Source organism: Alosa pseudoharengus, unplaced genomic scaffold, assembly GCF_046254945.1.
Source record: "Alosa pseudoharengus isolate Yale_2024_CS ecotype anadromous, Long Island Sound unplaced genomic scaffold, YU_APseudo_1.1 YU_APseudo_1.1_scf_7, whole genome shotgun sequence".
NCBI classification, from domain to species: domain Eukaryota; kingdom Metazoa; phylum Chordata; class Actinopteri; order Clupeiformes; family Clupeidae; genus Alosa; species Alosa pseudoharengus.
Window position 1 is genome coordinate 26,812,695 of NW_027468859.1, and position 15,776 is coordinate 26,828,470.

At 42.5% G+C, this 15,776-nt stretch overlaps 2 protein-coding genes across 6 annotated transcripts; both read left to right on the forward strand.

Annotated features, from left to right (window-relative positions):
* The first annotated feature begins 294 nt into the window (after nucleotides 1–294).
* Nucleotides 295–3,755, forward strand: LOC143109890 (alpha-1,6-mannosyl-glycoprotein 2-beta-N-acetylglucosaminyltransferase). Its single transcript, XM_076272697.1, has 2 exons — nucleotides 295–395; nucleotides 513–3,755. Exon 2 carries the CDS (start codon nucleotides 735–737, stop codon nucleotides 2,001–2,003), a length of 1,269 nt encoding a protein of 422 aa, XP_076128812.1. The 5' UTR covers nucleotides 295–395; nucleotides 513–734; the 3' UTR covers nucleotides 2,004–3,755.
* An 892-nt stretch (nucleotides 3,756–4,647) lies between these two features.
* Nucleotides 4,648–14,296, forward strand: rnf8 (ring finger protein 8, E3 ubiquitin protein ligase). Of its 5 annotated transcripts, XR_012983993.1 has the most exons (10): nucleotides 4,648–4,853; nucleotides 5,432–5,560; nucleotides 5,679–6,404; nucleotides 7,134–7,196; nucleotides 7,711–7,791; nucleotides 7,890–7,997; nucleotides 10,127–10,331; nucleotides 10,934–11,238; nucleotides 11,369–11,408; nucleotides 13,845–14,295. XR_012983993.1 is itself a non-coding variant. In XM_076272683.1 (9 exons), the coding sequence occupies exons 1-8, from the start codon at nucleotides 4,680–4,682 to the stop codon at nucleotides 11,218–11,220; spliced, it is 1,773 nt and encodes a 590-aa protein (XP_076128798.1). In that variant the 5' UTR covers nucleotides 4,648–4,679; the 3' UTR covers nucleotides 11,221–11,238; nucleotides 11,369–11,662. The 5 variants fall into 5 exon arrangements, 3 of the variants coding, with proteins under 3 accessions (XP_076128798.1, XP_076128797.1, XP_076128800.1); XR_012983992.1 differs by having other exon boundaries at nucleotides 10,934–11,408; nucleotides 13,845–14,296; XM_076272683.1 differs by lacking the exon at nucleotides 13,845–14,295 and having other exon boundaries at nucleotides 11,369–11,662.
* Nucleotides 14,297–15,776: the final 1,480 nt, after the last annotated feature.

A 15,776-nucleotide genomic window follows, 5' to 3' on the forward strand; every position in this document is an offset into this window, starting at 1 on the left:
ATATTTAGATAGGCTACAACTGGTTACTTTTGCTTTGTTTCCGCCAAAAATGAGAGCGCCGCGTAAGAGCAGGCATAGACCTATACTTCACTTCAGTGTCCCGAACAGTTTTGAGACGAAAAAAACTTGCAGCCTAGTCGATGGGTTGGGCTGAAACTTCTCTTCCTCGTTCTCTGTAGGCCTATAGACCTCCTGAACGATTCGCGATATCCCTTCTCAAATTACAAGCGCATAGGTAGGTCACTGATTCGTCAACTTTGAGTTTTGTCTGCTCCCGTTGGCTGTAGTTTGTAGTACACGTCAGCAGTCAATTTCTAGTCATCCCCTTGTACACGAACTGTCTTTTTCCTCTTCCTGCTTTTTAGTTTTTTATGACACATGACAATTTCTATAAGGTGAGTGAACTTTAAGATTGTATAGCTACTACAACATAGAAGTAATACGAGTGTTGTACTTTCAAAGTTTGAAATTAAACGGCCTAACGGTGGTTTATTTGTGTTGTTTCATCTCAGGTGCTGCTATACCTAAATGAACGTTAAGCAAATGTCATAGTCTACTTTGACACAAGCGCCGATGATCTCGTCTACAGAACAATGTGTTGAATGCGTATTTGAAGACTTTCTGCAGAAACGGAGTGCGTAATCTAAAACGGACAAGTTTAATAACGCACTTCTAAACCATGAACACGAATGTTTGTCTGTGCTCCCATCTGTAGCCTGCAAGCGAATTCATGAATGTCTGTAGCTCAATGTGACAAAATGAGATTCAGACTTCTCCGACGAAACCTAATTGCCTTCCTGCTCGTCTCCCTAGTTGTGCTAATTTTAATATATACAAAATTAGCTATAGTCTCAGAGAAACCTCCCGAGACCCCACCTCAGGACCCCAACACCCAAGCCACTGTCATAAGCAAGTTTCAGTATGGATCAGTCATGGACATGCGCACATCAGTTTATGACAGTAACTTCAAACAGGTTATTCAGAATGATGACAAGTTCCCAGGTGACCCCGAAGTGGTCATTGTTGTGCAAGTTCACAACAGACCAGCTTACCTCAAGATGTTAATTCAGTCATTGGGAAATGCTGCAGATATTCACAAGTTTTTGATCATCTTCAGTCATGACTATTTTTCCCAGGAAATGGCCGATATAGTTCAAGGGATAACTTTCTGCAAGGTTTTGCAAATTTATTTCCCTTACAGCCGACAGCTCTATCCAAACGAGTTTCCTGGACAGGATCCAAAGGACTGTCCACGGGATATAGCCAAGGCTGAGGCCATCAAATCAGGATGCCTCAATGCTGAGCACCCAGACTCCTATGGTCATTACCGGGAGGCGTCTATCACACAGACTAAACACCATTGGTGGTGGAAACTTCATTTTGTGTGGGAGCGGGTACATGCTCTTCAGGGATTCAGCGGTTTCACCATCTTCATTGAGGAGGACAACTACATCCTCCCTGACTTTTATCAGTTCTTCAAGGGCATGTTGGAGCACAAGAAGTCCGACTGCCCGGACTGCGATATACTGGCCCTTGGCAACCACGATGGTCTTGGCCGCTTTCAGGAATTGTCAGGCAAGCTGGAGACAGCGAGCTGGCTGTCAACGAAACATAACATTGGCATGGGCATCTCCAGGGAGGTCTACTACAAGATGATGGGCTGCAACACCGAGTACTGCACCTACGACGACTACAACTGGGACTGGACCCTGCAGAACCTTTCTGGGACGTGCATCTCCAAACCCCTGAAGGTGCTTTTGGCACGTGGCTCCAGGGTCCTGCATACTGGCGACTGTGGCATGCACAAGAAGGAGGCCTGCCGCCCTGAACAGGCCCAGGTGAAGGTGCAAGAGTCGCTCCAGCTAGCAAAGTCAGCCCTCTTTCCACAGACTCTCGCCGTGACAGACCACGGCTCTGCACAGCACCAGCCGCACATGAAAAATGGGGGGTGGGGGGACATCCGGGACCATGCACTATGCAAAAACTATGCCAAACGTCTCTAAACACCTTTATTGTTTCCCCAAAAAATGTTTGGGGGGTTTTAAAAGTGCCATTAAGATCATTAGAGCAAGAAGTTGCTGGAAAAATATTTTATTTACTGTAATTTACAGTGTCTTCCAAAGATGCACATGGGCAAAAAGAGATAACACGCATCACTTTTTCAGGAATGTAAATTTTAATTTCTCTAAAAAAAATATGATGTGATAAATGTACTTAAATGGTAAGATTTTGCCTGTAATCTCTGAGTAGGTTTGCTTTCCAACCATATAACTGTGGTATTATTGTTCATTATGTGTTTTTTTTTGTATACAGCTTTCTTTTCGGCCATGACTACAAAACAAAAGTGTATTGTGAAGCTAAATCATGGCTGCAAAAGACCATCCAAGTGCCATATTAATTTCTATAATCCGTCCCAGTCTTTCACATTTCAACTTCTGTGAGGACTCTTTGAGCTTCCATTCTATGAATCCATAAACTATTCTGTGACGGAGAGCAAATGCATTCCATATAAGTAGCCTTCCTAAACGTGTAAAGCCTTATTTCTAATTGAGACACATTTTAATCAAGTTAGTGTAAAAAGAATGAATGTCCACCTTTATTCAGGGTCTTTCCATGTGTGCTTTGTTTTATTTTATTTTGAATAAGGGTCAATGTAGTGTTAGTTTGATCATGGTTATCTGGTATCTGTCCGCCATCATTTGCATGGGTGTTTACACAGTTCTGATGGAGGAAACCACATGGAAAACAACTGTTGCTTCACATGCTAGCAAGTTTGGTTCCACAATGTTATATCTCCATTTTAAAAACAATAAATCATATTATTTAATAGTGTATCTCAGGTAATATCAATCCAATTGCAGTTGTGTTGTTTTGATTGAGTAAAGATAAATCAAATAACAATACTCAATGACAGTTCTACTGAAATTACTGGAGAATCAAAATGTAAAAATTCATGAAAATGGAGGATGTAGCATTTTGGAACCAAACTCTTCAATTGTTTTGCTTTTATGGGCATTTCTTGAAATATTGATGACACAACAGGACATTTATTTTTAAATAACAGTGGAAGGAGGCTTTAGTTTAGGCTTATCTGCTCTGCAGTTGTTTCAAAGGTCCCTGTTGTGTTTGTCTTTCTTTGTGAAATGTTGGTTTTGCTGAGCTGGACATCTGTGCTTTCCTCCATGCTGACCTTTGTTCTACAGGAAGGTGTGTTTCCTCTTGGTTAGCGCCTACGAGGTTGCACTATCGCCAGCACCTACCACTGTGATCACACTACTGTTGCAAGTCCTCTAGCTATCACACTGATGTACTGTACGTCATACTTAAAGCATTATCTTTCTTACAAAGAGTGCATGGGGCAAAGTGGGCAGGTTCTCTTTTGTCACACCACTTCTGTTGCCTTAAAGAGATTTGTTTTTTAATCCAGGAGAAATGGGCCAAGGAAATGTTACATATCTGAACACCTCTTCCTTTCCTATAGCTTCCAGACCAATTCAGTAATGAAAGCCATAATCTGAACTCCCTGTGTTTCTATGCATGTCCTATTGTTGTGTTCATTTGGATGTTTTGTATGCGTTTTGACTGTAAAATCCAAAGATGAGTCAGTGGTGGAGGGATAGCAAGACCTAAATGTAAATAATCTTTCGAAAAATATTTAGAGATATTCTAAATGAAGACAGCTGTGGAATATGTGGACAGTGATTTCTCAGACTGCCACTGACTGTAAATAAACATGAAAAATTCCCAGTGCCCTACATTTTCAGTTGATCTGACATTTATTTGAATGGTTATGACAGGAAGAGCATCCATGCGGTAGCCTATTTATAACAACGTTATGCTGCAACATCGATATAAAAAATGTATGTTGAGATTTGGTAGATGTTTAGTTTTCTAGTTCCCCATAGTAGTTTCATGATTCTTCAAAAGTATTTTCACTCACCTTTTAGACCAGGGGTGTCAAACTAGGTAGTGGGTCGGATTTGTTGGAATGAGACCTCGTGGTGGGCCGTCATGGTCATTATCTTTTTCTGCATGGGTTTCAGAGTGTTATTTGATGATATCACTTATGAGCAAACAAGTGGGCCTACAAATAATGTACTGCTGTCATACTGCTCTTTCTCTCGCCCGACTTCCATGTTAGTTTTTCCGCTTCTTCCTTCCTGAGGACGGTTTGTAGTGTTATCAGTTTATGATATCATAGAGATATTTCTTATTACACATTGTTGTAGACAACTGGACCTTTTTTTTTATTTCCCTTCCTACCTAAAACATCTGGGGGGCCGTATAAAACCTGCTGGCGGGCCTGATCTGGCCCCCGGGCCTTATGTTTGACACCCCTGTTTTAGACAAAAGCGCTTATATATTTGGGTTAGCAGAAGTCTGATAATATTGCTCCCCTTGAGGTTAACGAAAATCGTGAAAATGTCTCTGGTTGGCAAATATGGTAAAATATTATTATATATATTAAATATGTAATGATTATTCATAATAACCAAGTAGCCTAGCCTAAACAAAATATTTAATCAAGGATGAAAAAGTTTTGTAGTGAAGAATTATGGGAAATGCGCTCAGTTGAACATCATTGGATCGATCAAAGACGGTGTTCTGTTGACTTTGATTGGACCATTGCCTTGTCTGTCAGTTTGATTGTTAGCGCTGTAACGTTAGCTGGAAACTTCATGCTAAAGAGAAACTCGAAGCCAGCCCTAAATGGCAGATTAGTAATGGAGAGTTCCGCAAATTGTATCTCCCCCTCCACAGAGGACGAGGACGATGTCGCTGATGATGAAATATGGTGTTTACAACGAGTTGGGAGAGAAACAGATTGGCTCCGTTTATTCGAAAATGCGGAGGTAAAGTTAGCAGACTATGATAGCTAGCTTGGACGCCTAGCTCTATGTCAATTAGCTTGGCTAGTGCTTTCGTTTGTTAGGTAAGGTTTATTGGATAGCAACAATTGGTCAGCAACAGTTAGGACATTAAGTGTGTGATTCTGCACACTTAATAGGAATAAGAGGAATTCATACGCATTGTCGTTTAACCCTCAGTCAAGATCAAAACACCTTTCTGGCACAACTTCATACCATACCATAGCATTTAGCTGCATGTTTGCTAAGAAGATGCTAGGTTAACGTTAGTCTGTACAGGAGTCCTCTCTGTTGCTATCAGATTGCTAACGTTAGCAGCTACTAACTCACGCAAACTAATTGTTCCTTCATGTCTTAAGATGAACTAGCCGTAGCTTTCGAAATGGGTTAAGAATAAGAAATAATTAACGTTAGCTTATCATGTCAATTAATGTCGTTAACGCACCATGTTTATCGTTAACGTCATCTAGAAAACTGGTAAGGGACCTGATGTTAGCCAACTGTTAATGTTATCTTATTTGTTTTGACCTCTCGCTGTCACTGTTACTGTTGTGTTCTTACAGGTTACCATTGGACGTGGTATGGATGTTACTCATCGGTTATTATCCGTGACATGTCCTCTCATGATATCTAGGAAGCACTGTATTTTCAAACAAACCACCAGTGGTCAATGGACAGTAACTGACAATATGGTATCTATCTCTTTCTTGTGTTATGTCATCAAGCTGATTTCATCTTAAGTTTCTTTTTTCGTGTATGTTATGCAATGCAATAGGTTCCCTCATTCCGTTCTCTGTGTCTCCCTTGCAGAGTGTAAATGGTGTGTGGGTGAATAAGGAGCGAATACCTGCTGGAGTAGCTCATGTTGTGGAGGAGGGCAACACCATTTGGATTGGGGTGCCCTTGAGTGACTCCCCAGTAGAATATGAATACACGCTGGTTCGCCGGAGCCTGCAGGAGGTGGAAGGCTGCCTGGCCAAGCCACTCTGCCCCGGCATGTACTCTTACAAGGTCATTAAGCACAAAATTGCCAAACGGAAACGTCCCGTGGACGAATCTGAGGTGTGCGCCTCGCCCAGCTCCAAATCGAAGCTGCAACGCAGCTGCGCTTCCAACCAGTCCCCTGCCCAGCGCTCCCCTCTACAGCCCCTGCTGCACCCAGAGAGGACTTCCTGCCCCGCCGGGGCTTCCCAGGAGGCTGGGCCCAGCGAGGTGGCCTCCGCCCCGGGCAAGACTCTTGCAGGGGGTGGCCCAAGCAGCCCCCTGGTCCCGGAGGTGGGCAGCCAGGAGCTGGAGAGCAGCGTGCGGCACTACAGCCATATGCAGGCGCTGAAGGAGCAGGTGGAGGACACGCAGAAGCAGGTGCACGCCCTGGAGGGCCGGCTGCAGCAGGACTCCCAGAGGGAGCAGGAGGTGAGCGGGCTGCGCGCCCAGTTAGAGGTGCTCAGGGGCCAGCTGCGCTGCCAGCAGGAGCAGGCCCTCAGCCGCATGAAGAGCCTGGAGAAGACCTATTGCGACGAGGAGAGGAGACTGGAGGTGAGCCTGTGCTGCCGCAACTCGCTTGCTTGCTTATGCTAGACAGATAAATGGCCAAATTCAGCAGCCGCTCAATTATTAATCATTATGTTTTGTCTAAAATCTACCAGCCACTTTCATATACAGTTAAGAACAAAATGATTCATACCCCTGGCCAATATTGATTTAATGTTGATTTTCTCTTGACCAATGTTTGTTCTGACTGAAAATGACACTGTCACATGCCAAATGCTTGTAAGACAATGTTTTACAGAACTTGGAATCAAAATTTTATCTTTTTTAACATTTTTATGAAAAATGGCTAAGTTATTCAAACCCTTTTTAAACAGTCCCTGGAAACATCTTTATTGGCCATCACAGCTCTCAAAATGGTTCCTACCAATATCTACCAAGCCTCTTCATGTCTCCACAATCATTCTAGACTGCACCTTTTTAGCAGCAATCCAGGTTTTGAGGCAGGAACGATAATTTTCCATCACTCTGGCCTTGTGCTCACTTTTTTTGATGGATTGAGGTCTGGACTCTGGCTCTACCACTCTAAAATGTTGATATTGTATTCTGTTAACCATTTCTTGCCTTGTTTGGCTTTATGTTTTGGATCATTCTGTGGTTTAATGGTCAAACCCGCCTATTGGGACCGGTCTCTCTTGGCACACTGCCTGATATTTTCCTCCGTCTTTTATTTTCTTCTGGGTCTGATTTTTTTCTTTCTTTTATTTTTTGTGGCAGTTGGAAAAAGCCCAGCAGCAGGAGGACGGCTTGCGGAAGCAACTGGAACAAGCTTTACAAGAGGTAAGAGACCTTTAAAATGTGTCCTGTCTGTTTGGGAAAAACATAAATTGTGCCAAACTTTTACATTTATGTGTTTTACTTTTATATTGAACCCAAAGGCATGTTCACTATTCTTAGACCATGTGTATATATACGTAACAGGGTATTTTTAAAACTGATATTTCCCCTCAGTTTAAAAAAATAATAATAATAATTCCGTTCACACCTATGCTAAAACGGCTGGGGAAGGGTGACACGAACCCCTCAAGTGGCCAATCAGAGATTTCAAACAAACGAGGGAACAACATGTCACAATGCAAAAACACTGTTTTCCCCATTTACATGTAATCGTGAAACCAGAGTTTTTTCAAATCTCCACTTTGGCCAGAGTTTTCAGAAATAATCGTTGTACGTGTAAATGGGGCCTTAGACTGCCCGTCACTGCTTCCTGCTGCTATTGTTTGTGTTCAAGTTAGATGCCAGTGAGTGCAGTCATTGAGCTGGTTTTAATCCATTCTTTAATGTTTCATTACAGCACCGAAGAGTCATTGAAGAACTGAAAAACTCTTGCCAAGGTTTCGAGGAGATTCTACAGGCCAAAGACAAAGAGCTAGAGGTACCTTATGATCTGCCTGGGGAAAAAGATGTTTGTCATAAAATTTAATAAAATAAAATTGAAATGAGATGACTGGAGGTGTTTCTGGTTTCTGGCAGGAAGAGAAAGAGAAAGCCAAGGCTCAGAAGGAGGAGGTGGTAACCCAGATGACTGAAGTGCTGGAGAGTGAACTGCAATGCATCATCTGTTCTGAGCTCTTCATCAAGGTGGGACCTTCAGCTTGAGAAATGTTCCCAACATGATGACCCAACTCCATACAGTATTATGTGTAATATATAGCCCCAGTAGGGATGTAACGGTATGAAAATTTAACCTCACGGTGACCAAAATTATCACGGTTTTCGGTATTATCACAGTATTTCTAAAAGTGTGTTCAGAAAGCACTGATAGGCCTACACAAGCTGAAATAGTTTCAAAAAGTGTCCCATTCACTTTTTTCTTCATGTTTAATTGGCTATGTGCTTATAGCTTAACTTACCCTACCATAACTTGGATTTTGCTATTTCTGTTATTTGGATGCAATGAGTGAGACCAAAGTAAGCGTTCAAAATAAAACTTTAGGCTACTGTATTCTCCTGATAACGTGAGGGGAATGGATTTAATGTGGACGCGAACATAAAAAGACGCAGAGTGGCTACATGATACAGTGCACATTTTGCGGTGAAAAAGTTCCGCCTTTTAAAATCAGGAGTAGCCTAATACGAATCGTAGTTAAAACCATCAATTAGACAACAGAATCAGTAGGGTACCAGTTTTGTTTCATTGTACCAGGCCTACTGTATGTCAAAAGCAGGCTCGGATAGGTAGATAGATGATGATGAGATGGATACTTTATTGATCCCCAAGGGGAAATTCAAGGATGAAGCTGGGAAGGATTAAACACAAGGTTTCCACACCGCGGTAATCAACCGTGATAATCATGATATTTGAAATGAAAACGGTCATTGTTATCGTCAACATTTCTATCGCGGTTTACCATTATACCGGTAATCGTTACATCCCTAAGCCCCAGTTACACTTGAAGCGCTTACTAGAGTCAACATTAAGGCGAGGCTTGGTTGTCTTGTTTTTTGGTCAAGTTGAATACGATTTTGCAGTAGGGGTTAGATTTTTCAGCAACATGTGACGCACGCCACAGGAAGTTCGTCATATGCCAGGCGAGCCGCCAATCAGCTGTATCAACAATGGGACCTCAATCGCAATTATAAGGCTTCAAATTTCACACGTAGGAATGAAAACATTTTCTGTATCTCCGATATGATTAATCCATCTTGTGAATCATGATGTCCCTTTGTTAACTGGTGATTGCGTTATCGTTGGATGGGCAGGGTATGCACCTTTTGGTGAGGCACACTTCCTGTGACGTGCGTCACAGGTCGCTGAAAGATCTAACCCCCTCTTTGATTTTGGCCATAGCTGTGCTCACAGTGCATGACTGTACACTGCACACGACAAAAAATTCTGACGTGCCAGAATTTCACTCTGATCGGACCGTAGCTGAAAGGTTGATTTTTTTTTTTTTACCGTATGTCACAGGTCGCTGAAAGATCTAACCCCCTCTTTGATTTTGGCCATAGCTGTGCTCACAGTGCATGACTACACTGCACATGACAAAAAATTCTGACGTGCCAGAATTTCACTCTGATCGGACCGTAGCTGAAAAGGTTGATATTTTTATTTTTTTTTATTTTTTTTACCCTCTAATGGGACATTGTGTGCCTGCTCAAAATAGACAACAGATTGGACAAGAATGTTGGATCTGACTGATTTGTGGCTAAAAGCACGTCAAACAACACGCAGTGCCTGCTTGGCATAAGGGGAACCCATCTGCGTGATGTTGTACAGGTAGTGATGGATGGTGGGGTTGCTGGATGTGCAGATGGGAAGGAAGATTAGGAGAAGCAAGTGGTAATCATTAGAACAGACCAGTGACTGTTTCAGGAAGCAGTTATTTGAAATTTGGTGGGATCTGTTGACATGAAGGAAAAGACAGCCAAGCATAATGTTCCAAATTTCAGGGAGTGGTTGCATTCCTGGCACGTATGAAATGTACTTTGTGTTTGTCTTGTGATGATCTCATGGGGAATTGGGAATGTGTCTATTGTCTTACAGTAATTCATACTGATATGTTTTGTTATATACAGTGTATATATATATATATATATATATATATATATATATGCAGTCTACCTGAGAAATAACGTTTCAGAAGACTTACATTTTCTGATCACTTACCATGTGTGGGGAAAAAATGATGAACTGCTCCTGCCTCCTTTAGCCTCCAGTCCTTTCTGCTGTCCAGTCAACAGTTTCCTCTCACCTTGTCCTCTGACAGGCGGTGACTCTGAACTGCGCCCACAGCTTCTGTCTGCACTGCATCCGTTCGTGGCGGCAGCGCAAGGACGAGTGTCCCATCTGTCGGCAGGCCATCAGCTCCGAGGCACGCTCTCTGGTGCTGGACAACTGCATCGACCGCATGGTGGAACAGCTGAGTGCCGACATGAAACAGCGCCGCCTTGAACTCGTCGCCCAGAGGAAAGGTGAGAGGTGCGTGCTGATGCTGATTTGGACTAAGATAAGACAACTTTATAGCACACACACACTCAAACACATAATATAGTGGACCGTACGTTTTGTGGCAGGACCTTTAATAACGATTGTGTTATTCCCAGTGCCTGTGTGTTTAATATCAGCAATGTTGTCGGTGAATGTTAACTGTTAGGCTATAAGTTAACATTCAAAATCAATGTGTTTACACATAATGTTGCTGCTAGCTCACATTACCTGCATGTTACCTTGTGTGTTTTCCTTGTTTTTGATGAGCATCACAATTCAAATGAAATTATTTTGTTTCCTGATGTTTACCAATCTGTAAAAGTAAAGTTGAGGAAGATCAATAGGCAAACATATGTGACCCTCCACAGTAAAACCAGTCATAAGTCGCAAAGTGCTGTTATGAGATGGAATTTTATTTTGGCATAGTTTCACATTATAGTGTCTGCACTTTCATATTGTGAATGAATTTTGCAGAATTCATACCTTATACCTTATCATTTAAAAATGCCTTTATTGTGTGTGTGTGTGTGTGTGTGTGTGTGTGTGTGTGTGTGTGTGTGTGTGTGTGTGTGTGTGTGTTGAGCAGCCCGCACTCCAGCAACTCCTCCCCGGCGGTCGAAGAACCGCCACAGCAGCCCCCACCACGGCAGCCAGCGCCTCAGCAGCGACGACCCCGACAGCGGCGACGATAGCAGCATCAGCAGCGTCAACAGCAGCATCGGCTTCCCGTTCTTCGGCGCGGAGGACAGCTGGGACAGCAGCCTGTCCTCCTCCTCCTCCTCCTCCTCATCTGGCAGGAGCAGCAGAGACAGCACCTCCTCCCCCATCTTCTCCTCAGATGAGGAGGAGGACGAGGACCGGGATTTGTTTTAACACTTCATTTCCACAACGGTGGGGTTCTTCTGGCACGACTTTACCTCATGATTTTTTGTTTGTATGTTTGTTTGGTTGTTTGTTTGTTTGGTTGTTTGTTTGTTTGGTATGTTTTTCTGTTTTATTTTTGCTTTTTTTTTGTCTCCAGAGTTTTTCTCTGAGAGGACGAATGTTAGCTGAAGCAGAAGGTAAGCCTCAATGAGGAAGAACACATGCATTCAAAACTCATGCATTCACATACAAGTTGAGTATGTGTTGAGTATGTATGCATTCACATACAAGTTGCTTTGAGACCTGTTTTTTTTTTTTTTTTATGTTGATTATTTTCTTATTACAGTGTTAGATTGTCATAAAGATTTTATTTTGGTTGTATGTGTTCATATCACGTTGAATATTGTGTTAGCCGAATAAAGCTACTTATTTATGCCGCTAACTGAGTACAGTATGGTTATGGTTATATGATATAGTGTAACGGATGCCAGCTAGCTTAGCTGTGCTTGTGGAACGTTGGTAAACCTCACTCCCCGACGCCTCAAGAGTGCTGCTGGCATGCGAGCCAGTAGCCTGGGCTATTGGCTCAATTGTTAGCGTGCTCGCCTCCCGATCTGAGGTGCTGCTGTTCGCGGGTTCGAGTCCGGGAGTGTGCAGGGCTGAATCGCGCAGGTTCAACACAACGCAGGTTACAATAGCATATGCTTTTGTCCAAAGCGACTTACAAATAAAAACAATGCAATACTTAAAAATTAACAGTGAACAGTTTTAAAAAGTTGGTAAGACTATAGCAATAATAAACAATAAGGTCAATGTAATATCAATATCAAAAGCAATAGCCTAATGAAAGTAAACAAACACCATAATATACAAACCATAACTCGTAAGAACCACTTAAACAATTAAGTGTATGATGAACAGATATGTCTTAAGGCCCCTCTTGACTCAAAAGACCCAAAAATACCACAGGAACGGAGAGTACTGGGCAACTCATTCCACCAACGAGGAACCACTGCGGAAAAAGAGTATGAGATAAGAATGGGCCTCAAAGGCCACTGTTGAGGTTATTATAGGTTGCTTGACCGTTGCTTGACATTTACTTAGCAGAGATGTGTAGTTGTTGCTGTATAGTACCTCATGCATCAATAACTAAATGAATAGTGTGTCATCTTTGTAATAAACCACAGAGTATTCTTGAGAGTTGCTTGTCCACGGATTTTAGGAAATTTATCCTTATAATCCCAGCAGGGTTGCAAATGTTGAGAGATTGGTGGCGCACAAGGCTGTTTCCAATTACAGCAGTGCAGAACAGGACTGGCTGGATCGTGTTACATAGGTTTGTTTCTTAGAATTTCACAGTGAGGCAATGTTGGACGTGGTCCCCTCTGACATAAATATAGTGAATGTTTCATATGTGGGCAAACAAGCTTTTATATTGGTCTCCTTAGCATCCTGCTTTTAGAAGATACTGAAACTACATGGCATGGGTAACTTGAATGTTGGTGTGTGTTTTGGTATTGGTGATTCTGGTGTTCAAGAGGTCCCCTACTGCTCAAACAACAATTACCTGAATGCTGGAAGAGCTAAAGCCTTATACATTTTTAAGAGTCACATATTTGCACTGTTAGCCTAAATCTATGAAATATTATATTCATTTCAAATTTTCGATTTAGCCAATTGTCTCAAAGTGTTGGTTGTTTGATTACTCAATATGATATGATGGGTCTTTTTTAGGGAAAATAGCATGTACTACACATGGACAGAGGGTGGCACTAAAATCAAACAAATCCCCTTCGTGACAACTACCGGTAAATGCTCTCTAGGCCTGTGCTTTGTATTGTCCTAAAGTCAAATTTATTTGTATAGCACATTATCATACACAATCATCATTGTATGTGCTTTACATAGACAGAACAACATGGAAATGGTCATTACTGCCTGCAGGCTCAACTTAAAGGCCACTATTCCTCTGGCCTTTTTGTTTCTATTTATGTTGAATAGATAGATAGATAGATAGATACTTTATTGATAATACTGTGGCCAAGTACAGTTTACATCCCAAATTATACGTTATTTCTTTAAAAAAAAAAAAAGAAATATCATTAATATAGCTTAAATATCTGAACACATTTCTGGAACATGAAAGGAGTGAATCTCACAGGAAGATGGGTGTTATTGGTTGGGTTTTGGGTGTAGTTGTTTTTACAAAGTGTTACTCAGCATCAAGTGCATGGCATTGCTGTGTTATGTCACGTGCATCTGGTTCCATAGGTTAAAAAGATCCACACGTGATTCTGTAACTTTCAGTACAGACTCCACCCTGAACTTACAGGAACAAAAAAAGAACATCCTTGTGCTGGAATGAAACTCATCTTGTTTCCTGTTGCTGGGTGATTGAAACCACACAGTACATACACATACCTTCCTGGAAGGGATCCTGTTCTCAAAACAACTATTTCTATCATACTTATTGTGTTTACAGGTTCTTATTTTGAGTTTCAGTGCTGAGGCTATTATAATAATAATCAGCAATAATAATGAATATAATTTATGTAGCTATTTTTGTAAAACATCCTCTGGTTTGTTTGTTTATAACATCTGGTTTGTCTGTCCATTTGTCTGTCTGTGCACAGGATTATGCAAAAACTACTGGCCCAATTTTCATGGAACTTCGTGGAAAGGTGTAGCTTTGTCCGAGGATGAACTCATAACATGTTGGAGCAGACCCGACTCTCACCCTTGTGCCACATGGCATTCACACCTGGTTTATCCTCTTGTATTCAAACCAAGGAAATGTCTTTCTTGATGGTTCGTTAGCATACGAACCGCACCAGAGTTCTATCTGTTCCAAAACCAGGAAATAAACTGCCGTTTTTGTTTGCTATGTCTACAAAAGTCAATTGCACGCTGATATCTCAGGTTTGATTTGCATACACCAGAGCTAAATGACCTTGGCGGAGATCTGTTTTCTGAATGTCCTAATTTCATCTGTGCGAAGAACCAGCTTGATGTCTGATGTGAAATGAGGGCTGTGAAGGGTTAATTGGGTTATTGATTACCACCCACACTTCATCCTCCATCACATAGCAGCACAGGGTCACTGGTGTCATTTTCTATAATGTTCTCTTAATTAACTGCATTTGCAAAGTGCAACCAATTAATCTCATGTTCTATAGAACAAAAGCAGAAGACCTGAATTTTCACTACTAAAGAATTCTCTTTGGTTTTTGAATTTAGAAAAGCCTTTCATTTCTCTCTAAGATGTCTCCTACAACGTTTCATGGTAGACAATTGCTTGCTGGGGGCTAGTGTTGTTGTTTTTGCGACCTGAGAAGGGAAAGTTCACGTCCGAATACTTCGCAGTATACGCAGCCGCGCACGTAAACATGCCATGTCGCATGTGTGTGAAATGGGGAGATTTTAGGCCGATTTCAGCTGTGTGTGCAGGAGCAGCTGCGTATATCTCTGCAAATGATTCACCCCGCTGGGCCTGTGTGAAAGGTGTACTTCCCCGACAGCTTCTGGAACTCTCCCTCTGTGTCCCTAAGCAAGGGGAAAGGTGGTGGGGGCGTCCTGTGTCATGGCTGTCCATTAGCTGGCAGAGAACAGCATGGAAGGCAGAGTGAAGCATGTCTGTCAGGTGCAGTTGCGCTGGTGTGACAGTGATGGATGGCCTTAGGCCACGGCCAGAGTCCAGCCTCTCTCCAGCCTCTCCTCATCGAGCATCCATGATGATGAATCATCAAAAGAACAATGACAGCGATGGTTTCCACCCCTTTGTCTTTCCCTCTGCCCCCCCTCCCTCTCTCTTTTTTCTTTGACTCTCTCTCTCTTTTTTCTTTGTATCTCTCTCCTTTCTCCCTCCTCCAGGTCCACGTGATAATATGTCTGAATCACTTTTATCCAGGCTCTGCTTATTACATAATGCCATTAATAAGCCAAGGTTTGTCTAGGGAATGTGACATGTCACAGTGCATGGTGCACGTTTTGTGCTTGTGAACTTTTAGCTCTGCTTGTGCTTTCAACACATTTGCACTGAATGGGCCTTTTGTAGACACAAAAACAAATCAAGCGTTTAAGGCTTGTCTACAGCCAGAGACCAAGACCCTGAGACTATGGTAGCTATGAGCTATGACACCACTGTAGTGTACACACACAAACACACACACAGACCATTGAGCAAATAAACTTGGCCACTGAGACATTGCGCATGCAGACTCGCAGAAGCTGCCTGGAAGGGAACCACGGAATGCTTGCACGCTGCTGCTCGCGCTCATGCTGCTGCTCATGCTGGCCCCTGGCCTGGCTGATGAGCTACGCCTGCGCTGTAGACCCCTGGGGCACATGCTCTCTGTGTCTCTCCCCTGGCTGGAACTGTATGATAAGGCCCCTGAAGCTTCAGCTCCTGCTTACAGCGCCCGTCTGCTGCTATTGTGCTGGGTGGAGTGAGGGGGGATTGTGCTGTGGCATTGTGCAGTGTGGTTAAAGCTGATTGATACAGCTTTTGTTCAGACTAGTGTTTGCTGCTTTAAATATAACTATGGTTAAATGGGCTAAATTTGGAC